Raw genomic sequence first — 24,856 nt, forward strand, 5'->3', positions numbered from 1 at the left:
TATTATGTCTTCTATTTCTATCCTAATACATGTTGTATATTGCATAAATAATATTAAGGGTGCATGAACTTAAATTTTTTAAATAATTAAACTTGATTTTTAATAACGTATTAACTTTAGTTTCTATTATAAAAGCAATCCAAATTATGAACAGGCTATTAATTTAATATTAACTTTTATCTTTAATCATACTTTTCTAGTTAGTGTTTTAGAAGTGACAATTTTTATGGCATGTAATTGATTATAGTAGGCTTTTAGATATTTTAAACATCGAAGACATTATTGATTCTATTCTTTATGTTTATAGTTGTAATAAAAATATTTTTTTTTTCTACTTATTTAAGGAATGTATTTGTTCTTCACTTTTTTTTTATTATTATTTTGAACAACATTTGAAAGTGTAACTTTTAATTTTTATTTTATTTAAATAATTAAAAATAATGTATCACTAAAGGGATTAAAAAAAGGGTAAATTTTATATTGATTTTCCCTAAAATTTGGCATAACTATAAATACCCCCATGTTATTTGAAAAATTACCAATACCTCCTAATTTAAATGGCAATTTAACAATTAGCTCAATTTGTTAGGCTCCAGTAAGTTTCTATCCATTTTTTGTGCTGAACTGACCAAAATGCTATTGTGGACTAAGAACTAAAAATTTATTTAATTTTTTTATTTTTCTATGAATTAAGGGGATAATTTTATTATAATTTTGCAAATTTTTCCATCCACTCATCCGATTTTTTTACAAATTCTTATTTTTTTATAAAAATATATATAGTAAGGACAAAGTTGACAATTTCATACATCCATCCAAAAATTAAATTATTTCATTAAACATCAGGGGGATATTTGTAATTTTTCAAATAAGAAAAGAGTATTTATAATTATGTCAGATTTCAGGAAAAGTTGTTGTAATTACCCTTAAAAAAATATGTAGCAATTGAGGAGCCTCATGTATTTTTGATTCATTGTTTGAAAAATCATATAGGTACACAAATTAAAAAGTTATATGTGACGCTCTAAACGCAATACACGAGCTTGAATACATAACACAATGTCACTTGCAGTCAAAATCATATCATAAAACTTCAATCTTTCCTTTAGAGTAATCTTATTAATGTGTTAAAAAATATTAAAACTTATGACATAAGTTTCTAAATCATTTTCATTCCAAAATTAATAATTTACTCCACTATAATCCATTTATATTTTAAAATTTTATTTAACTGTGAACATTTTTACTATTTCAAGATATAATATCTATGATAACAATTTAAGTTTATATCAAAATAATTATATAATTATTCAATTAAATAAATATATCATGAATAATTAAATGGGCAATAGAACTCAAAAAGAGTAGTACCCATAAATTGATAAATTTGAATAAACATGAGGTAGTTATTACTGGATAAGTTTCACCACCTCATGATTGAAAAAGGCTATAAGTTATAACTTATTGAATGACCAAATTAATAACTATTTCTACAATACCTATTACATTCATATTAGTAATATATTAATAAAACTATAATTTATAATTACAAGATCTCTTTTTCATTGGCAGTTTTTATAAGAGTATGGCAGTTAAATTATCAAGACACCTCTAGTCTCCAACTGATATGGCAGTTTAATTATGAAAACAATCTTGCAGACCAACCAAATGAAGTTTCTGACGCAGGCAATATCTGTGAAGCCCAATTTATGACAAATCAAGGACCAGTGGTAACATCCAAAAGAAACCATCAACTCTTTACCAATTGAACTATAAAAGGGTAAAATATGAAACTGAAGGCGACAATTGTGCGAAAGTGAAACCCCAACGGTAACTAAAGAGCAGCTTAAAACCTAGAGAATGAGCTTTCTATTTGACAATTCCTTTACTAAGTGTGTCCCTATTACCACAAGAAAAAGGCCATAGAATACAAGGCCGCCGGTCACAAAATGGCTCAAACTTCATAGCTTCCTAGTTTCCTGTACATGGAGAAAGCAAAACATAAAATTTCCCCATATATTCATCTCTAACTATTCCAGGGTGCACGAAATCACATGGAAGTTCAACAAATAACCTCAACTCCCTTAGGAATGTGTTTCAATCTGGTATTTTCATCTCTACTCCAAGAATGTCCTTTACCACCTCATATGTCACAAATGCAATAGCAATGGAAGGGACCACCTAAAAGAGAGAAATTTTGTTACACAATCTAAAAACTCTTTCAAGTCTAACAAAGATGATCAAAAAGTTCTTCACACTATGTAAAAAGGGCATTACAGCTTTGAGAAAACTGCAATTAACTACCACATCTTAGAGGATTTAGTTCAAGTATTAACATGATACACTTATTAGAAGATGTAAGGTTGAGCTATAAATAGAACTTATAAGATGTTGTAAAATAGCTAGCAAAAGTTTTTTGAAAAATGAGCTTTTAAATTCTAAAGAAAGATGTTATGAACATACAAGCTCCTTTAGAAAAGATAAAAGAGTTCCTATCATATTTTTTGCATTGAATAAGCTAATTCATATTTAGATCATATTCTTCACTAAAATATAATTACTGAGATCTTATAATTATTATCATATTAATTTATCCTAACACTTTAATAGCTTATTCTTAAGATAATATCGAATATTTTATCAGCCCCAATAACATCTTGTAAAATGTTAGTTTATAAGATTTTTTTAAGCTCAGCCAAACACTCTCTTAATGTCACATGGACTTATGGCTGGGGATCCAAAATTGTCGAATAAGGTGGTCTCTTGAACAGTAATCAAGAAAGAAGCTCTCCACTCTAAAGGTTGACGCTGCTTCAGCATCTTATGCAGTCCAGCCTAGCAAACTTATGTCACTCAAATATCTATTTCTATATTGCTAGAGACTTTTGGTTGTGTGTGGTATTTTATTCTTTTCCGGCACCCTCATATGCAGATTAAAATGCCAAATAGTGACCCTAGTAGTATCAATCAGATATTAGAAGAAGCAGTTCACTAACCTTGACAGAATTTGGAATCAAGCCCTTGTACAGAGCCCCAAATCCCTCGTACCGAACTGTTTTCCTAAATGCATCTACCATTCCTGTATACTCAAGGGGTGTTTTGCTCTTTCCGTCTCCAGTGACAACAGAAGCAGCATGCCTCCAACCCACCATCTGCATTCTTCGACGGATGACATCAAGTGGGTAAGCAACTGTCTGGCCAACAGCGCCTGCAGCAGCGCCACAGGCAAGCCTTGTGGTCACATTCAAGTCAGAGTTTTCTACTAATCCATATGGATTAGTTTTGATCAACCAATCTTTCAGAGACTCATATACAGCAAAGTTGAGACCCACATAAGGTACCTGAAAATTAAGCAAACATATGAGGCTGCACTAATCAAAAGTAGAAAGGATTTTATGTTACAAATAACATACCAGAATAGTATAATGAAAATTTTAAGACAATGAAAGCTAGCACTTGATTGACTCCTACCAGAGATGGTTATGTTATCTGCCATGTTTGGGATTATCAGAAGTAGTGAAGAACTACTTACAACTCCTATCACAGAAGGAAGCCATCCTTTATATAAAGCACGAGGACCTTCTTCAGTAAAAACTGTTCTAAGAGCATGAAAGATTCCCCTGTACTGTGTAGGTGATTTGTTGGTCTGCGAAGAAGGCCAAGTTAAAACTAATTCTTAAATGCTAAATATATTACAGAAAATCAGCACCTACGAGGAATGCAATAAGAGAGAACTACATATCCCAACAGTACCTGGACAGTAAGCCGACCTCGTACCATGTCCATTGGGTAAGTAGCTGACATGGCAATGATCCCAGCACATGCTCCAGCTCCAAGGCGTAAAAGTGGGGTCAGTTGAGCATCCTCTGCAAATGGAAATGGTGGAGTGAGAATCTAATAGTGGTTATATAAGTTACCCACACAAATAAATCGACCAATTTCCCTATGTCTTATAAGTACCCTATAAAGTGTCCATGCCATTTTGCACCAATGCCATCTTGCGAGATGTGCGATTTCATTGAGTACTAGCACTACACAAGCATAAAAATGACTAATTCTAAAATATTAAAGACAACACGTAGCATGTTTCTCAGGAAATATGGCATTCGAAATACCAACTCTTCAGGGTTTCCAATATCAAGGTCTTCGTCTTAACATTATTGTTAAGGGAAAATATTCTACAAAGGCCCTGTTAACAAAGCCTGCCTTCAATACTTTTGACCAAATCAGAATGTTGAGGATCAAACAACAACTTAAAACAGTGTATACTCCTTTGCAAACATGAAGCTCAATACTAACTTTTGAGTCCATTCTCATTCACAAACATACTCACCAGCACTACAAGATCATTAATATATGAATAAACTAATCCAAAAAGAACCAACTGAATCCCAAACAAGGAAAAAAAAATGCACATGGAAATAGACCACCAAAAAGACTGGCAACCCAGAAAATAATTTAAATGCCACAGGCATGCATGAGCAAGCCATAAACCATCAGAAGCATTGAATGAACTCCACTCTCCACAAACTCAAGATGAGAAGCAGAGGAAGCAAAAAGAGACAGGACTCTACCAGTTCCTGTTTGCTGACGATATAGCCATAATATTCCCCTGTGCAAAGAGAGAAAAATTAGGAGAAAAGAGGCATCTACCATCAACTCACTGAAAGAGAATACATATATGTATATATATTATATGAATAGACAGACTGCATACCAAAAACTAGCCAATGATAGGACTGCCACTGCAAAAGCAATTTGAATGCTTAACTATTTTTTCCTCAAAATTCAAATCAATTAATGAATAATCATTCCAGCAGATTCTCAAAGCGCACAAGGTGGGAGAACACAAGAACACCAAGAAAATCCATAAGCAAAGCAAGTTAACAGTTGAGCTTATATTCTGGAGGTTTTATGGGGGGAAAAAAGAAAAAGAAAAAGAAGCAGCAACAGATATCAGGAACATCTCCATATTTTGTGGTCCAACTTAAATGTGTTTCAACTTGAGGTCAACGATGGTAAAAAGTATTCCCTAGTTTCCATAGTTACGAGAAATAAATAAGAAATTAAATACAGTAACAGAAGTTAAGCCAACTAAAACAATAGCTTTCGCTAGCACCATGAACAATTTTTATTGAAGAGATCATAGAGCTAAAGTTAACCAGACGTTCATTGTTGACTAATGCAAATGTTGCAACAGGATTTGTGAGAGCATTTATTTCCTAAGTCAATGCATTTACAGATCATAATGAAGGGCCAGGGAGTAATTGATACGATAGGGCTTAGGTATGAAGATTTCTTTTGATATTTAAAGAAAAAGCATAAAATTGAGCACTGGAACCTACTTTGACGCCTCCTCATAGCTGAAGAACTTGACAGCTGAGTTTGGAACAATACGAGCACAATTAGTGCCATTTCCTTTGAACAGTCCCCTGAAGCCCTCTGTTCTCCATATGTATTTCAATCCCTGAACTGTTCCATTATACTTGATGTTGTGTGGATTTTGGACCTGCAATTTTCACGAATAAGTATTTGTGGGTTGACTGCTCACAGCAACAAGTAGATAGACAAGGTCAAACCAAGTAGCAATGCTTATACAATACAAAGTCTTTAGAACACAGTTCAGACAGTTATTGTTGGCAAGGAATTGTGGGTTGAATAGAGTTGATGTTAGAGAAATGCAAGTGAGATTGGTTTAAGGCACATGTAAAATATGTTACCTTAGCAATAAGGAATACTATCTAAAGTTTACATTTGCATGTACATTTTTCTTATTTTGCTATGCATGAGAAGAATTTTCAAGAATTTATTCCTTTAGCAAAAGAGAACAATGTTTTCACATGGCATACAAAATATGCAGGTTGTCTCAAAGAAAACTTCATAAATACAAACCAACAATGCATTCAGGAAGCTGACAAACATCCCAAATATGCAACATTAACCATTAGAATAAGATAATTTGTCTGCATTAAGTCATATCATCACCAAGAATTATGAGAGCTGAAAAACCAACTTATTCACACATCTTCTCTAGTTTTGTCTGCATGCACCTTGTTGGCTGGCTATGTCTTCTGAAAAAGGATGACTGAATCATCGAAGAAACGTAGGAATAATGACTGGATACAGTTTCAAACCAGGTTACTTCCTATGCTTGACATTTATCAGAATAAGTGTTGGAAAGAAATTCAAATGTCAACTGTACACAGTTCAAAAACAAGCATCTCTCATCATCACCAGTTGGCTAAAAAATGACATATGTAAAAGTATAATCAAGCATCCAGAGTTCTGAACCTGAAGTAAAATTTTCAACCGCTCCAGTGGAGCAACTGCAGTACGTGACCTGTGACATGAGAAAAAATGGATACCCAAATATCAAAGACAACACAATTAATTCAACAGAATGCATATATCAGCTCTATTAAAAATGATATTAGCCTAGAGAAAGAAGTAAACATCGATCTGTCTGAAACAAAAAGAATGCAGCAAAATGATGTGTTGCTAATGCAGATACAGGGTTCAAACTTTCCATTTCTCATAACACCATAACCCCCTTACCCTCCATCTATTCTCGTTTTCAGGTTTGAGGATAGGAAGCCTAAACTCAGAAAACGTTCTACAAGTTAGTTTTAGAGGATTAATGAATAATTAATAGAGCACGTCCATTGCTTCCTTGTTTTTGGTTTTGCCCATACAAGTTCTTAATTAGCAATAACAGATAACTGGAAGCATCAATCACAACAGATAAAACCGAAATCCAGAAATAATGAACAAAATTAGTATCACTTTCAAAATCAGAACTCAGATAACTTAACTAAATCCAGAATCGAACTAATAAAACACAAAGCATATCTTCATAACAACTCTGAACTCACGAATTACGAAGTCTAAAACGCATCATTTCATTTCAAAATCTACATACATGTCCACCGTTCTCAACACGTAAATGTGCTAGCATGCTGAAACATAAAAGTAACTCTGTTCATGTATACTTCTACATGTACGGGTATAAGTATTTTAAAATCGCTACATAGAGATAGAGAAAGAGAGTGAGTGAACTGACACTCCCCCTGCGACGCCTCCAGCGAAGAGAGATTTACAGATGCTGCGGAAAGTACGGCTTGGAGGTGTAACACCTTCACGATAATCCTTGGCTTCCTCAGCAAGATTTACGATCGTCGATACTGCTTCAGTCTCGCCTGTCTTCCCTACCGTATCCTCCGACCCCATACAGATGAACTAGACAAACGCTCGGAACACAATTACTCTATATTCCCCTGGCCGAACCCTAACCCAAACCGCCGAACGCCGTGACTGGATTCTCCGGCGAACGAGACAAAAAGCGCGGGGCGGGGAATTGGAGTTCAGTGATAACGAGAAAAGACAAAATTTATAGTTGGGCGTGCGTGTGAAGCAAATATCTTTCGCACGAGTGCCACTGTCATTAAGATTCTCTTTTAATTTATTTAGAATGTTAATTTTTTATTTTTTCTAAATAAATAATTGTTTTTATTTTAGGTAAATTTTTTAATCTATATAAAGAAAATAATATAATTAAATTTAAAAAATTATTCACATGCATAGAATGTATCATACACACTAGTAATAATTAGATCAAATTAAATGTATTGTAATTACCAATAAAAATAATTAATAGCCATAAATATTTATTTAGTCAAAATTTATTGAGATATTATCCAATATAACTAAATGAAAAGGTAGGAATGCAACACATGTTTCAAATCACACTTTGTATGAAGTTCCAAATATAACATGTTTCAAATCACACTTTATATGAAGTTCCAAATATAAAGATTCATTTGAAAATTTATTGGATATTTAGTGATTAATATCAAATATTTTGTTAAGAAAGTCACTTTTTTCGAAAGTTCATTTTTAATTTGTTTTGGTGTGTTTTGTGGAGATAGATAGAAAAAAACAAAGATAAATAAGTATGTGTTAAAGAAAGTGTGTATGTTTAGATTTATTTTTAGAGATAATATAAAGTAAGTATGGTATATTTGATGTTGTTTAGTGGGAGACAAAAAGTATTATTCATTGCCAAATCATGTCTTTTTTATATATATATGTGTGAGTATGTATATAATTTACTTAATTGTGAATAGATTAAAATAAATAGTATTTTCTAATTATATAAATACGCTTTATAAATAATTAAATGCACTCTAGTAATGGATAAACAATATTTTTGTTAGTCGTTCTATTCGAGGTGATAAATTTAAATAATGAAAAAAAATGGGTTTTAGGGCTCTGAACCTATTCTATATTATTTGTCCTCATAATACTCTTCCAAAACACCCAAAAGTTAGTCAAAAATGGACAAAACAATTCAGGCAGAACATTTCAATGTTTTCTGATGGGCCAAAATCGAAACCAAACACTATGAATGATTTTTCAAAAAGCATTTATTGCAATTTTTGTCATGCAAATTACTAAAGGTTGATGTTTTTTTAAATAAAAAATTTATTTCTAAAGCATTTACTACAATTTAACTATTGAGGTCGAAAAGAAATATACATACTATTTGTTATATTGTATTTGGTTCGATAAATTTAAAATTAAGATTTAAATTCATTGTAATAAATTTATCGAATTTATTTGGATAATTAAATATTATGAAAAAGTTTAAATTCTTTAATTTCATTTTGAATTATAGTTTATCACATGATCAAAGATTTTAAATCATTACCAAACACAGTCTTAGAGTCTTTCAAGGGACGTTTTACATCGAGCCATGGTTTGAACTAAAGTCTTGCAAATATTAGTTTGTTGTATTTTTTTTATAATTGTAAAAAAATATACACTATTATATTTGCTTAGTTTATTATATTTTTTAAACTAATATAATTTTAATATTATAATTTTTTTGAATTTTAATATATTATTAAAAATAAATTAAATAAAATTAATTTATAAAAATAAACAAAAAAATATTAAAAAATGGGGAATCACATCCACGACATGACCAATATTTAAATGAAAAAAAAGAAAATGTTCAAATCGTGGATGTACGTTATAAATCTATTATACATTTTGTATATATTTATATAATTTTTTTTATAATAATAAAACAATTAACTCAAATTAAAAATTGATTATAACTACGTAATAAATTTAAATTAACAATCAATATATGTCAATTATCATTATCAAATATATGTATATATATAATGGGTAAATTACAATCTACTTACATGTATTATAGAAAATAAGCAAACAACATTCTTATGAAAAATAAGATAGTAATTTATCCATATGTGTTTTAAAAAATGAAGCAATTTACCTCCTTAGACAGGGAGAGAAATTGCTTCTTTTTTTAAAACACAAGGGATAAATTGCTATTTATTTTTTTCATATTGGGTGATTTGCTCATTTCTGATATCACAATAGAGTAAATTGCTACTCGCCCTGTATATAACTAATTAATAACTATTATTAAAGTAGACTAGCTCACAGTCTCACATATTGGTGGGATTCAAATACATGATCTTTTGATCATAGTACTTTAACTTCGCCAATTAAATTAGACTTCATTAGAAATTAACTACGTGACTATGCATGTGGAAGGTTAGAATTCGGCTGTTCAGATTTGAATCTGAAAAACTGATTAATATAGTTAAAAGTGGTTATATAAAAATATCAAATTAAATAATGAGTAGAATAACTATTATATCATAAAGTAACATTCAAATTAATTCGTTGTCCAGAATAGGCTGAACTCGGTACATTTTTATGGGGTGTTTGTAAGAACTGAATTAAAGTGCTTATCAGCTAATTACAATTAAGTACATATTTTATTATTAATTTTTTTTTGATACAAAAAGTCTGACATGACATGACATGACACGATCATTGGCAATGTATAAATGCGCTCACGCACACATATATATGTTAAATAAAAGAAATAATATATAAGTGATGTAAACACGATACTCATAATAATTTTACGAACAAAACAATTAGATAATTTAATTGTTTGAGTTCTAAACTTATAATTTATTCTTTTGATAAAAAAATAAATATGAGATGATTATTAGTATAATATTTCGTATTCTTTCTCATTTCATAAATACTCTAAAATTAACGCTTTAAAAGGCCTATAATGATGTCTTGGTCTAAAAAGTTAGTTGAGATTTCATGAACAAATTCGATATCATCATAGGTTCGAGTCTCATAAAAGATACATGTATTACGCAGTCTGTTGATGTAATTATATAATCACCGCTTCTTAAAAATAAAAATAAAATTCTAAATCCTTCCAAACATCTCATGTGTTAGATTGTTACAAATTTCTGACCATCTTTAAAGGCTATTCATGACCCTCATGGACAAAACAAGAGTTAGAGTAGGGTTAAATGCAATTTATCACCTACGAGCATTAACGAAAAAGTGTAAATTGCATCATTTTAGAAATCACAATGGGTGAAATTGCACTTTGTTTTTTCACATGGGCTTTTTGATATTTTTTTATTAATACAGATGGGTAAATTGTATTTAACTTGTTAAAGTTCTGGACCGCTTTCTACTCATTGCAATTAAATCACACAGTAATATCAATGATATCTTAGCATAGTGATTATGATTGCAATTCTATAATAAGTTTGAGATCAAATGTTGGAATCTTATCGAATGGGTGAGTGTTTATCTTATTTTTATCTCACATAATTATGAAATTAAACAAAAATCACACATTAAACAGATAAGGAAGAAGGGCATGACATTTAGACAATACAAGTGGTTAGGACAGCCGGCGGTTGGGTGGTTGTGTAGCTTCATTCATTAACCTACTCTAACATGATTAGAAACATTATTGAACCAAACGTAACAAAATCTTACATCCAATCACATCACCCCACGTGTTCGAAAGATAAGCAAATAGTACTAGTTTACATGTGCCCGAGACGAGAGTCCACTCATCAAAGCCGTCGCTAAAACATGAAGCAGTTAGATTGAGTCTGACTCTGACATAAACTATTATGACAACGAGCGAAGAGGAAGAAGAAAGACAAGGAGTTCCCGAGGTGTGGGATTGTGGGAGTCCGTTGTATGATGCTTACGAGCTGGTTTCCGTCGCGAATGTCATTGAGAGGCACACAATGGCGTTGCCGTCGCCTTTTGGGTTTACGACAAGCTCGTTAGAGTTTGAGGAAGACTGCAAGAAGACGACCGATATTGTTATTCGTAAAAGGAGGCATAGGGAGAAGGCCAAAGGTGTGAAAAGTAGAATTTCCACTCTTTTTAATCGAATTCGTAATTTGATCATGATCAAGAGATGATCATTATACCATCTTTTTTTTTTTTTTTTTTTTTCAAGTTAAAACATCGGACTAAATGTATCGAGTTTTCTCAATTTTAGAATGATTTTGAAAATTCCATTAAGTAGAGAACAAAATGAGTCGAATGAGCCATAATAAATGAAAAAAATCTATCTATAAATATATGTTGTTTTGTTCAAACATTTTAATGAGGCGATATTATTACAACTGCAACAAGAGCATCATTAACTGCAAGAAGTTGGGCAAAGAAACGCTAAGATTGATGTATGAAACCATTCAAAATTAAACCTAACTTATCGAGATACGTCTGAAATTGATCGATAAAAGTTTGTACAGACTTGATTCACTGAATTTGATAAACCAATCTTGAATAATTATTTTTGTTTGAGGAGTACTTTTGAAATTCGATTTGAACTTGATTCGATCAATAAAAAAATAACACAATTTAAAAATATCAAATTACTCAAACTTGCCTCATCTTTTTGATTTAATTAATGCTCGTTTTAGCCTAAATTGACCAATCATCAAATAAGACCGGAACATAATTTTTTAAAATCCATAATAATTTAAATAAATTGAGAAAATAATCACTATTCTTAGTTTTATGCTTGGGCATTTTTCGAGACAAGATAAAAACACACTCGATGTTTATTTTTGTGATTTTTACACCTTATCTGTATGTTTTTTGTTTTTCAACTTTCTATATATAATATATATATACTATAAAAGAGACATAATTTGACAATAAACAGTGATTTTTGTCTCTAAAAAATACAACATTAAACATACAATATTTACATATATATTTATATATAAAAATATATATATAAGAGATAAAATTTGACAATGAACCATGATTTTTGTCTCTCAAATCCCAATATCAAACCTACGCACATTTTAAAATAGTTTAAATTACCTTAAAATACAAATTCAAACATACTATCTATCTCTAACACACACTTATTTATCTCTATTTTTCTCTCTCTATTCCCAAAACATTAAAACAAAACACTCAAAATACAGTTCCAAACACTATGAATAGGTTGAGGCCGAATCCATTTGTTTACACCCCTAAAGGCTATCTATCGCAAGCACTTAAGTTATCACTTTGGGGCCCAAATTTAAAACCAAAGTTGCTTATTGGGCTGTTATGGTCAAGCTTACAAATTCCATATTTTTACTAAAAGACTAAGTTAATAAAATTATTTTTAAGTTAATATTATACTAAATTAATTTTAAATTATTGAAATATAAAAAAATTAATATAAATACTTATCACGCAAGTTCAATTTTTTTTGTACTTATTTTTTTCTCAAAAATTATGTACAAATGTTATTAGCGAGAAAATAAAAAAAGAAAAATTATATATATAAGTAATCTAGTAAATAAAAATAACATATGTACTTTTTTGTTTTTTTTGGTTTCATACTTTTACTTTTCCACTCAATTTTTGGACGAAAATAAAATTAAACTTTGAATGGATTTCAAATGAATTCAACTGTACTTTCCCTTGGTTTATTCTTCCCAGCCAAACACTAACACTATGTTTGTTTTCATTTTCAAGTTATTTTCGAGACAAGTCAAAACATACCTAATGTTTGCCATCATTCAGAAACATCTTATTTAGGTGTTTTAAACTGTTTTAGCATAAATACATACATATATATATAAAAAAGACATGATTTGACAATAAATAGTAATTTTTGTCTCTCAAAACACAACATTAAACATACAATACTTATTTTAAGTTATCTTCAAAAACAAATCCAAACATACATACTATATCTAATACATACTTATTTATTTTTGTTTTTCTCTCTCTATCTTCACAAAACACAACAAAATACTCAGAAAACAAATCCAAACATTATGTAAGTTTTTTTCTATTGTTGTTTTACTTTCATTTTTATTATACACCTATTTTTTACCCCAATCAAACAAACTCGAGTAATACCGTCCCACCAAAACTAAAAAAAATAAAAATAAAAAGTTGCACAAATTATAAATTTATATACTTTTCTAACTTCATATTGATTTCTTATATTGGACTTGGTTATTTATGGTTGATTCAAATAAATTTCATTACCCAAAGAAAAACAAAGACAGTCCTAATGTTTTATTATAAATATTTGTTACATCTTATATTACACTTTTAAGAAATTCAAAAGGCTGTGGATGTTCATCTTCATCTCCCATAAATTGAAAATGAGAGTTTTGGTTGTAATTTCGGAGCCTTTAAATAGGTCATTTTATGTTGTATGATTATATAGTGAAACGTTATAAGAATACTCTGTCACCTCTAATTCCCATATTGTTGCAATATTATACAAGTTTCATAATATATATGTTGGTATTACACCTGCTATTCACAAGGGCAAAAAAGTAAATTTATATATATGAGTCATACAATAAATACATACACTCTACACACTACATAATTTCCAACACCACTTTAAATACTCAAAATATTATTTTTTACAAGAGGTTATTATTTATTGATTTTGACCTATCATACATACCAAAAATCCTCTCGTATACCGCGTATTTTCACCTGGTGCGTAATTGTATCGTAGGTAAAATTCTTGTTTCACCCTTTCGTTAAAATCACAACCACATCAAATATATATATGCTATCTGTATATTTAAAACATAAAAGCTTTTAATTTTACGATTATTGATCAATCTGTTGAACGTAATATGTTGAACGTCCTAGACGTGCACAGATTTAATGCTTCTAATTCTATTTTAAATAAGATTTGAGCTTTTACTCGGCTTGTTCCGACCTAGCTAGTTTTGATCCAATCTAAGTTCTGTTATGTATGGATTAATGTTGATCAATTAATTATTTTTAAATTTGTGATTCACAAAAGATTATATTTTTTTTTTTGTAAATATCAACTCTTCATACCCTAAGTACAACTTTTGCTATTCTAATATTTCTTAAGGTAAATTACAATTACCTCCCTGAAGTTTGGTAAAGTACAAATTTTTCTCATTGTTTGAAAAATTATAAATACCCATTTAATTTTGATGTCCGTATTAAATCCATTCCGTTATGTTTTTATCAATTTTTATAGTGAACTGTCAAATGCCATTTTGGATTATAAATTATAATTTTTATATACTTTTTAAAATTTAACAAACGACTTTTATGAACTAATATTTTCAGTGCATAATTTACTTTACCAACCCTCAAATTTTCTTTATATTTTTTTCAAATATTTTCTTTTTTTATAAAAAAAATTGGCAAGGGTAAAGTAGTAATTTACCTCCCCTTTTAAGGACTACATAATTATTTTCATTCGAGTGAGATATTTGTAAGTTTTCATAACGAGGGAGTATTTGTAATTATGCAAAATTTCAGGGCTGTAATTTACCCTATTTCTTATGATCTTAAGCGTACATTCCCTATGACCTATCTAGGTTAGGCATCTAACGTCTATAATCAAAGCTTTTTCAATACGATTCTTACAATTTTTTGAATTGTACGTCTTCTGTTGAGAGGAATTTAGGCGAACTCACACCATCTAAAAAGCATATTTCATTCAGTGACATCAACAAATTTAAGATTAAATTACGACACATCACCTATATTTTGAAAATTACGATACAGGGGAGTAAATTGCTATATTTTAAAAAACACAAGGGGATAAATTGCTATTTTATTTTTCATAGAGGGACTGTTTGTCTATTTTTTATAATACAAATAAGTAGATTGCAATTTACCTTATATCTTATTACATAGATATTAGATTTAAAATTCATTAAAAGCGTATGTGAGTGAATTAAAAAAAGAAAATTGCATCATATGCTTCCTCAGTGTTTTAGGTTTCACCCCACGTTGACTAGTCGTGGGTTCATTAAATCGAAATCTAAATTTGAGTCCAGCTCCGATTTATCTTATCTAGAGTCGTTGTTTAGATTATAATAGGATCGAGATTAGGCAATCTCGATTTTACTAACATAAAATAGTTGTTGTGAAAATTAAGAAATTCATAAAAAATAAAAATATAAAACTATACAAAATTTAATTATAATAACCAACTTATTTATTTGTTAAAAGAAATGATGTAATTAAGTAGTATATTTTATTACAAGATTTGCATATATTATTCGTTTAATAAAATCAAACTGAGATTTGTAGGTGAATCGATTCGCTGTTTGTAATTACAAATTTTTTTTGGATATTGTTCGGAATTTGATAAGTTGATTTTTTTCATTAATAATATAAATTATTTAAAAAAGAAATCTTAAAAACAATAATTTCTAAATAAAAATACTATTTCAATATTCAGGACGATTTGATAAATTGGTGCAAAATCTCACAAAATTAAATTTTTAAATTCAGTTCGAAAAACGTAATTCTCAATTTTGACTCGATTTGTAAACGCGTATAGGAGTGGTGACATATTCCAAAAATCATACTATGATTAAAAAGAAAACGCATGAGAGTCCAAAATAGACAGAAAAATGTCACATCAGATGTCCCAATATTATGAATGAAATTAGTTCATATTTAGAATATGGGGATATGAGTTTTAAGGATGTAGAAAGCAAGACTTAGAATGGTCTTCTTGGACAAGTCCACATCACCCCTTCAACACATTTCTACGCTCTCTTACCTTATTACATTGCACTATAAAATCAATACTTCAATATACTTTTTTAATAATTACTAAATACCAATTTCACGTAAATTGAAATAAATACATTTATGTTTGATTAAATTTAAATTCGTGATCCGTTAGATTTTATAAAATTTTTAAATGTAATTATTAGGTTAATATTTCAATAGCGATTCGTTACTGTACGCAAAACACTGATGTAATGTTCTTTCCTTATGTTTTATTTTTTTTATTTAAAGTGATAAACTATTATTAATTAAAATAATTCAATTATAAGTGTTCTTGTTAAGTTCTTACTTTTCCATTATGGCTTTTATAATTTTGCTAATAAAATTACAAATATTCCCTCGTTGTTCTATATTCCTGATAATAATATTTGTCCAATAATTGACCCATGTTATTATAAAGCTTCAGTTAGGGTTTTATCCAAATTCTGTATCCAAGTGCTCAAAATGTCTTTTTGAACTATAAATTGTACGTTTAGATATTTTTTTTTTAAAAAATTATATTTATTTTATAATAACATTTATCCAACATCAGTTTCTTACAGTTTTTTTTATAGTGACGTCCACCCAATATTAGTTTTCTTATATATATATATATATTTATTTTTTTAAATTAAAATTTTAAATAATTATGTAACATATTAGGAGATAATTGTAATTTTTTCATATAACAAGAAAGTATTGGTAATTGTAAACCTCAAGGGAGCTCGATTTAATTTACATTAATTTTTTTTAACTAACTATTTGATCTTATTCACATCAATTTAATCTTTTCATTAAAGAAAAACTCTCCATAACTACCATTCAATGAATCAAATTCCCTAATAATTAATAAGAAAAAATTAGTTATTAATTTGCTTCTTAATTAAATAAGAAAAAATTAATTAATATTTTGCTTCTCAAGTAATAAGAAAGAAAATCGAGTTTATATAGTTTCAAATTATATTATAAAGCAAAAAAGCATCATTAAAAATATAATATTTTTAAGGGACAATTAGATTGTCATTTCCTAAAATTAGATCAAAATACACAAATACCCCTTATTTTTTATAAAATTACTGCTACACCCCCTAACGGATGTCAGTGTATGCTTTTTTGTAAGCAGTGGTCTTTACAAATGGGATATATTTGTAATTATAATTATTTTATAATTTTATAAAGATCAGGGGATGTTTGTGTTTTTAACCTAACACCAGTGTTGTAATTTTATCCAATTTTGAATAAAAAAACATATAAATTTAATCCTTGTAAAATAAATTTATATGAAAAAGTTACAATGTCGAAAGGGTGTATAGATCCATATAAACAGAAGCATAAGGGGCATTTTGGTAAAAGAACAACATATTCCCCAGTGACGACTTTCGGCTAAGAAAGAGCAAAAGCTAAAAATTGAATCTTGGCAGACGTTTTTAACTTTAACAGCGTCCACTGCCCTAAGAAACGGTGTTTGCCAAACACAGCTGCAGTCCGCTTTTGCTTTTGCCAAAGCAGCTTTTGACAAAGTCATAACTACGACGCCGTACTGTAGCTTACACTCTCCAAACTACGCCGTTGGCCCTGCCCCTCCCCCCCTGCTAATAAATTACTCACTGATCGCAACAACACAATCAAAATTTCATCACAGAAAAGCAAAAAATGTCGGGAATGGAGTCGTTATCATATTCCCTCCTTCCCTCCAAATCCAACCATCCCCTTTTCTTGGAAAACCCAAATCTCAGCTTTTTACATTTTCCTTTTTTTTTTAATTTAAAAAATATATAATTTTAAAAATAATTCCTGCACTTTTGTAAATCAAGCATAAAAACAAAGAAAAACAAACAGACCAGTAGGAGTCTTGTTTTGTAGTCCCAGAGAAGCTTTGTTTGCTTGTACTTGCATTTGTTGCTGTTCCTGAAAACCTCTGTAATTGGGAAACCAACGAAGTCAAGCATTTCCACTCCATGTGTTTTTAGTACCATTCCCACGTCTTGACTGTGACATTTTTACTTAATGTTTCCTTTCATTTTTTTAGCAGAACAAAGAAAAAAAATCTCATTTTGTGGTTGATTTGATCTTTTTGGTTAGTTGGGGTGCATTGATGATCTTGGCGTTGTGGGGTTCAAGATTTTTAAGGTTCACTTCATGGGATTACTTGTTGAGGTTGTCTGGTTTTGATTGTTTCTTGGTGGCCAGTAAGAACGTGAGCTACAGCGTAAAAGATAGTAGGATTTTGTAAATAAAGATTTTGATTTGGTGAAGTATTTGGAGATAAAGGAGAAAAAATAAATAAAAAAGAGAAATGGCAGAAGCTGCAAAAGTTCGGTTGGTTCGTTGCCCAAAGTGTGAAAATCTCCTCCCAGAGCTCCCTGACTTCTCTCTCTACCAGTGCGGCGGCTGCGGTGCGGTTCTCAGAGGTAAAGTTCGTATTTTGTGCATTTTTTTTGTGTGTATTTATGTGGGCTTGTTCTGGGTGTATATGTTGATGAAGAATTTGTCCGTGCTTTATATTAGAGAGGAACTCTTAGTTAGGCCCTTGAGCTACTGGTTGAATATGTATTTCAAGACCTATAGGTTGTGTGATCTTGGAAGAATCATTTAATTGCAGATGCTATGTGCCTAATGAAATGGAAAGATTCTTCTTTTAGAAACTATTGAGCTGATTTGATGTGAATCTTGATGTGTGTGTGTGTGTCTGTTTCTGTGTTATTACAACTGGAATGGCAATAGTTCCGTGTTATCAGGTAGATTGATTCCTTGGAAATGAAACGATGTTATAGTCATGATATTGGGGCTCAATGGTATTTTTCTGGAGGGAAAACTGAAGATTTGATTGTTACTTGTGGTTCTTTTGATTATACAGCTAAAAAGAAGGGGACTCCGGAAGATGGATTGACAAAGATATCTGACGATGTTGAGGGTGGAGGAGCTTCTGAGGAAGGTAGCATAGTAAAAGTTTCCGAGGTTAACGTGGAAAGTGCTGATGGGAGTGGAGGCACTGGAGGGGAGAGAGTCCAGAGGGAAGGAGTGGCTTCAAATGGTAGTTCCATAACCGGAGCTGAAAATAGGGAGGTTATGTCAGATTCGGATATTGGTCGGAGAGGAAAAGAGAGGATGAGAAGACGAGAAAGTTTAGATGACGAGTACATGTCATATTCTCAAGGTTTTGTTCGTAACAGAAATTTAGGCAAAAATGGTGACTTGAATGTGGATAGGCCAGAATATGTTAATTTTCATGGTGAACATGTTAAAGAAATTAGGCCTCCAATGGAGTCAGTAAGGTCGAGGCCTGCTATGGACCAGTGGGCTGTGAAAAATAATGGGCCGGTGGCGTCTTATCGGCCTGCTGAAGGTGCTCCTGCACGGGTGAGGTTTGATGATTTTCTTTATCATGATGAGGGGCAGTCGAGTTATGATGTTAACTCTTATTATCAACAAGGGGAGAGGACTAGATACCGAGGTCACGATTTGGACGAACATGCTAGACTAGAAAATTTAGAGAATGGTCGCGCTGAGCTCCTAAGGAGACTTGATGAATTGAAAGATCAACTTAGTCGGTCTTGTGAGGTTTCAGACAAAGCCAAGGAAAGGATAGGCACCGACCGGAGAATGGTCTCTCCAACTTCACCCAATCCTTGTGGTAGACAAAATGCTGCTTATGTTCAAGAAGGCTTAACTAGTTCACAATGTGTAAACCAACAATCACTTGCTCGTGACGATATGGTGCCTCCATATCTTGGCTATCCTCAGGGATTTGTTCCTTACACAGATAGGTTTGGTTCACGAGTGCCGGATATGTATCCCCAAAGGGGATACCCACATGAGTTCCGGCATTATTCTGGTACCTACGAACCAGAAATGCTTCGGAGGCCTTCTCATCAGCCCCAATCTAAATACATGCAACGACACTATTACGAGCATTTTCCTGGTTACTATGGAGATGCCAATCATGACCTCTTCATGTTACACCGCCATGAAAACTTTTTTCATCAGCCTGCATGTTCTTGTGTTCACTGCTGTGATAAGAATTGGCGAATACCTCCTACGATTGAACCCACAGGTATGCATAATCATAGGTCTCAAATTGAACCTTCTAATCTCAATTCTCATCAGCATCCAAATCCTATTTTGCATCGAGCGTTGGGTGATAGTTCCAGAGGCTCAGTTTTACATCCATTGCGTTCTCGACAGTCCCTAACTCTGGATTCGAATGACCTTGATTCTGATATTGATGGTCTCAAGTACCACCGTCCCAGAAAGTTGATGGTAGCTCATAGGAATGGAAGAGTGAGCCATCCCATCGCTGGTGGTGCTCCTTTTATAACGTGCAGTAATTGCTTTGAGTTACTGAAACTTCCAAGGAAACACATTTCATTTGCAAAAAATGAACAGAAATTGAAATGTGGGGCCTGTTCTTCAATTATCTCATTTGAACTTGGGAACAAGGGATTTACGGCATCGATTTCTGCACATGTTGACCAAGTAACAACTGAGATTGACGAAGGTTCTATTGGTACAGTTGATGAAAATGTGAGGTACTGGGGTGATGATTCTAACGGTGCCAACATGGACAATTGCAATGATTATGATGACTCCCAGCACAAGTTTTCTGCAGCAGGCAATAAGTCAGATTCTAGTGAGTCTGAGAAGCAAACGGATCCTCTTTCTTCTACCTCAAGTCTCCCCCAGGATGAGCGGCGCCTAGAAAATATTTTATCTAGAAAACATGGTTCCCAATCTGAAGAGTTACCAATGACAACCGTCAAGTCGTTAGCGGATCCTGATTTCTCCCCCCAAGAATTCTCTGATCATTCTCTTGATAATATTGCGGTCAGCAGATTTGACAAAAGGAACAAAAGTAAAAGACCTGATCAGGAGAGGGTTTCTCTTGGCAGGACTGCCTCTCAGCAAAATTCTGTGAAAGATGCAGCAGTGGCAACTGAGATAGATGTGCCCTTGAATGAATATTCGAATAGCTATGCATCTCAGGACTCTGCTGAAATAAGTAAAGAAGATCACCCGAAGGCTAACAAAGGCGGTGAGTCTTTCTTGGCAGGTCTTATAAGAAAGGGCTTCAGAGACTTCACAAAGTCTAATCAAGGTGTAGAAGCTGGTGGATCAAAAGTTTCTGTAAATGGGCATTGCATACCAGATCGTTTAGTTAAGAAGGCTGAAAAGCTAGCTGGGCCAATTCAACCCGGAGAATACTGGTTAGTACAAATAAAAATAGATCTTGGATACTTGTTCTAGAAATGCATTGCTGGTTCTTCCCGTGTTCGAGCGATGCTATGTGCCTTGGAGATGAGTTCAATATAGCATGCCTGTCTTGCTAAATTTATGACTTTTGATCTATATTACTCAGACTCTTTGAGTCTAATTGTCAAACATGGAAAATCTTGAACTTTTATTACCTGAAACTTGATTAAAAAATGTCCGAGAATAGCCCATGAGGAAACACTATCGGAATAAATTAGTTGCGTATAATCATAAGAGATGACCAGAAATATAAAATTAACAAAGCAAGTTTCTCGAGAAAATATTCATAGTAGGTCGAAAGAATCCATTGCGGTAGAGAAAGTTTGTTAATGTAGTTTTAGGATAAAGCATTGACTTATATGAGATGTTAATGATGGTTGGATACTAAAAGTATATTATGTCGACGGTTGTATGTAATGGTTATCCTAACTGGGGAGTAGCATATATTTTAATGTATGCACTCAACTTTAAACTCTCTTCTGCTTGTTCCTTGCAATGGGGTATTGATGGATGCTTCCATTTTTGGGAATATTTTTGTAGCTTTCTTGTCATTTTGATCCAAAATGCTAACGGGTCTTTTGCAAACTTTTTAAAACCCAGGTACGATAAGCAAGCTGGGTTTTGGGGTGTGATGGGCCATCCTTGCCTTGGTATTATTATGGTGAGTTTTTTGCAGTGAAGGACAAGATTGTCCCCCTGCACAGTCTTTCAGTTATTTTTATTATCAATCTCATTCCTGAAAAGCGATACTTATGTGCATTACGAATTCACAAACAAATGCATTCAACGTGCAGCCGAATATCGAAGAATTCAATTATCCTTTGCCGGACAACTGCTCTGCTGGAAACACGGGGGTTTTTGTAAACGGGCGTGAACTTAACCAGAAAGACTTAGATTTGCTTGCTAGCAGAGGTCTTCCAATCACGAGAAACAGATCTTATCTGATTGAGATTACTGGGAAAGTCGTTGATGAGCAAACTGGGGAAGAACTGGACGGTCTAGGCAAACTTGCACCGACGTAAGTATTTGTCACTTGGTACAAGAAATCACTTCTGCAACTACTGCTTTTAACCGGTTCTTAGGTTTCTGATGAATTTGTCTTCATATCATCTCTTTCCCGTTCATCTTACTTCATTTCTCCTTATTCTAGTTTTATGTGAAGTTTCCTCCAGTCATCACCGGCTGCATTATCCGGTGGCAAACTTACTATATATGTATAAACAACTATAAACTTAAATTGCGAAACCATAGAATATTTCTTGTCAACCATAAACCAAAATCCTTGGAGAAATTCTAATGATTGTTGCTACTTGAACAGGGTGGAGAGGGCTAAGCATGGATTCGGCATGAAAGTTCCGAGATTCATTGCTCAGTCGCAGAGTTAGACGCAGATTGCTTCAGACTTCTCAACCTTTTTCACACGATGAATTTTGGTTCGTCTCTTGCATGCCATCACAAACTCTTATTTGTTCATTCTTATTCAGAAATCGGAAGAATTTATCGTTCTTAAGTTAGTAATGATCATTATTTCTTTTGTGTATATCCATTGTTGTTTCTGCTTTTGGTAGCAGCACCTCAGTCAGGATTGTGACTACTGCTTTGCTAGTGTTTTGGTTCGAATCAATTTGTAATGGTTTCTGTTGAGTCATGAAATAACTATGAGTCGAACCGGTTCGAGGTCATATCGGTCCGAATATGACGGTACCTTAGTAAATAAGACATGTTTGGCTCGATGGGAGCTTCTCAACAAAGATCCTTCAATAATGAGTGTGTTTGGTTGGGGGTGTAAAATAGAGGAATAAGAAAAGTGAAAGTAAAAATGGATGTATAAGAGATAATCTTGTGTTTGGTTAGGAGGAAGAAATGGAAGTGAAGTAAAACACGATTTATATGAAACTGTTTTGGAGTTCAATTTTGTTTTCATCCAAAATTGGGTAGAAAAGTGGAAGTATAAGACCAAAAAGATAAAAAAAAAAAAAGTATGACTTTTACTTTTATTTACTCTATTATTCATATGTATATCTATATATAATTTCTCTACATTGAAGTCAACAATCAGGTAAACAATTTTGTTAGTAATTTTATTTATTTAAGCTAAATAGTTTAGAATAAAGAACAATACTCATTTTGATAAATACTTTATTAATGAAAAATGTTCTTATTCTTATTCAATAAATATTTTTATTAATAAGATTTTTTAAAATTTTTGATATACTAAAATTATATTTGTATAATATTAATTTATTTATTTTCTGATACAAAGTGAAAGAAGGGTAATCAATAAAATTATAAGAGTTAGTATTTTCTTCTCAATCTGTTTTTCTCGTACTAAACAAGGGCAAGTATTTGAGATTTACTCCCCTCTCAATCATACCAAACAACTTAAAGAATTTTTTTTTTTTTTTCTATTCTCCTTCCCCTTTCATTTTCTTTTTTCTCTCACCTGGACTAAACGAACCCTTCAATTAGTCAGAGTATTGAGTTCAAATAGTCCAAAAGCTATAATATAGTAAATAAGCACAATCCAAAATCATACACTCATTATGATGGTCTGATGGATATGTAAGACTCCAATGCTATGTTTGTTTTCATTTTCAAATTATCTCCGAAACAAATCAAAACATACTCAATGTTTGACATCATTCAAAAACACCTTATTTAGGTGTTTTAAACTGTTTTAGTATAAATACATACGTATATATATACACATACATATACATAAATATATATAAAAAAACACATGATTTGACTACGAATTGATAATGAATAGTAATTTTTGTCTCCCAAAACACAACATTAAACATACAATACTTATTTTAAATTATCTTAAAAAATAAATCCAAACATACATACTATCTCTAGCACACACTTATTTATCTTTGTTTTTCTCTCTCTATCTCCATAAAACACAACAAAACACTTAAAAAACGAATCCAAATATTACGCAAATGTATGCATTCATGTGGCAGAATTCCAGTATTCCATTTGTCCTTAGATCAATGATTTGTGACCAATGTTCATGGGTCCGTTCGATCAAATTCGATGTAAAAACTTGGATCCCAATTATATTTTTGGCAACCCTACAGATTGTGAAGCTATTAACTTCATTTTGCTTACGCCTGGAAAACTAATCAAAAGAAGTTGGTTTGAATTTAGATTTGTTAAACATACAAACAAAAAATTTTGTTCGATAAGCTTTTAAACTTGACTCAAACTCGATTGAATAATTGAAAAATAATAAAATATATTTAAAAATATCAAATTATTCAAATTTGATCTATATTTGATTAAATTAAAACCCGTATGAGCTCAATTAAATTAATAATTAAATCAAATCAAAATGCAAATTTTCAATCCGGATAATAATTCAAATAAATTTGAATAATTACGTGCTCCAGTCAGTTGTAATTCAAGTGTTAGGTAGCAGAGTGATTACACAACATTTTGGTTTGATGCCGGTGTGAAGCAATTTGCAAAGAAAGCTTGCCTAATAGATCCTGATATTCCAACTGCAAAAACCCGGAAAAAGCCAAAATGGATCGGGCTCAAAGGTCCTGTCCATTTCGATATAAGATCCACTTTTTGCCAATTGGTCCAGTTAAGTTCGACCCGGCTCAATGTAGGTTGCTGCCTTGCAACTCTAAAATGGGTTTGAATTTGGATCCAAGAAAACATCTCATTAGAAATGGGGATCATACGA

The 24,856-nt window shown here is 31.7% G+C and overlaps 2 protein-coding genes across 3 annotated transcripts; one reads left to right on the plus strand and one right to left on the minus strand.

Annotated features, from left to right (window-relative positions):
* Positions 1,732 to 7,373, minus strand: LOC105158572 (mitochondrial adenine nucleotide transporter ADNT1-like). Of its 2 annotated transcripts, XM_011075374.2 has the most exons (9): positions 7,061 to 7,373; positions 6,292 to 6,340; positions 5,346 to 5,509; positions 4,575 to 4,612; positions 3,754 to 3,866; positions 3,533 to 3,646; positions 2,997 to 3,341; positions 2,075 to 2,181; positions 1,732 to 1,979 (listed from the first exon to the last, which is right to left on the minus strand). In XM_011075374.2, the coding sequence occupies exons 1-8, from the start codon at positions 7,225 to 7,227 to the stop codon at positions 2,098 to 2,100; spliced, it is 1,074 nt and encodes a 357-aa protein (XP_011073676.1). In that variant the 5' UTR covers positions 7,228 to 7,373; the 3' UTR covers positions 1,732 to 1,979; positions 2,075 to 2,097. The 2 variants fall into 2 exon arrangements, with proteins under 2 accessions (XP_011073676.1, XP_011073667.1); XM_011075365.2 differs by having other exon boundaries at positions 1,732 to 2,181.
* LOC105158588 (protein ENHANCED DISEASE RESISTANCE 4) lies at positions 17,410 to 22,903 on the plus strand. Its single transcript, XM_011075385.2, has 5 exons — positions 17,410 to 18,317; positions 18,764 to 21,110; positions 21,757 to 21,817; positions 21,951 to 22,174; positions 22,475 to 22,903. Exons 1-5 carry the CDS (start codon positions 18,203 to 18,205, stop codon positions 22,539 to 22,541), a joined length of 2,814 nt encoding a protein of 937 aa, XP_011073687.1. The 5' UTR covers positions 17,410 to 18,202; the 3' UTR covers positions 22,542 to 22,903.

Source organism: Sesamum indicum, linkage group LG1 (assembly GCF_000512975.1).
Source record: "Sesamum indicum cultivar Zhongzhi No. 13 linkage group LG1, S_indicum_v1.0, whole genome shotgun sequence".
Taxonomy (NCBI): Eukaryota; Viridiplantae; Streptophyta; class Magnoliopsida; order Lamiales; family Pedaliaceae; genus Sesamum; species Sesamum indicum.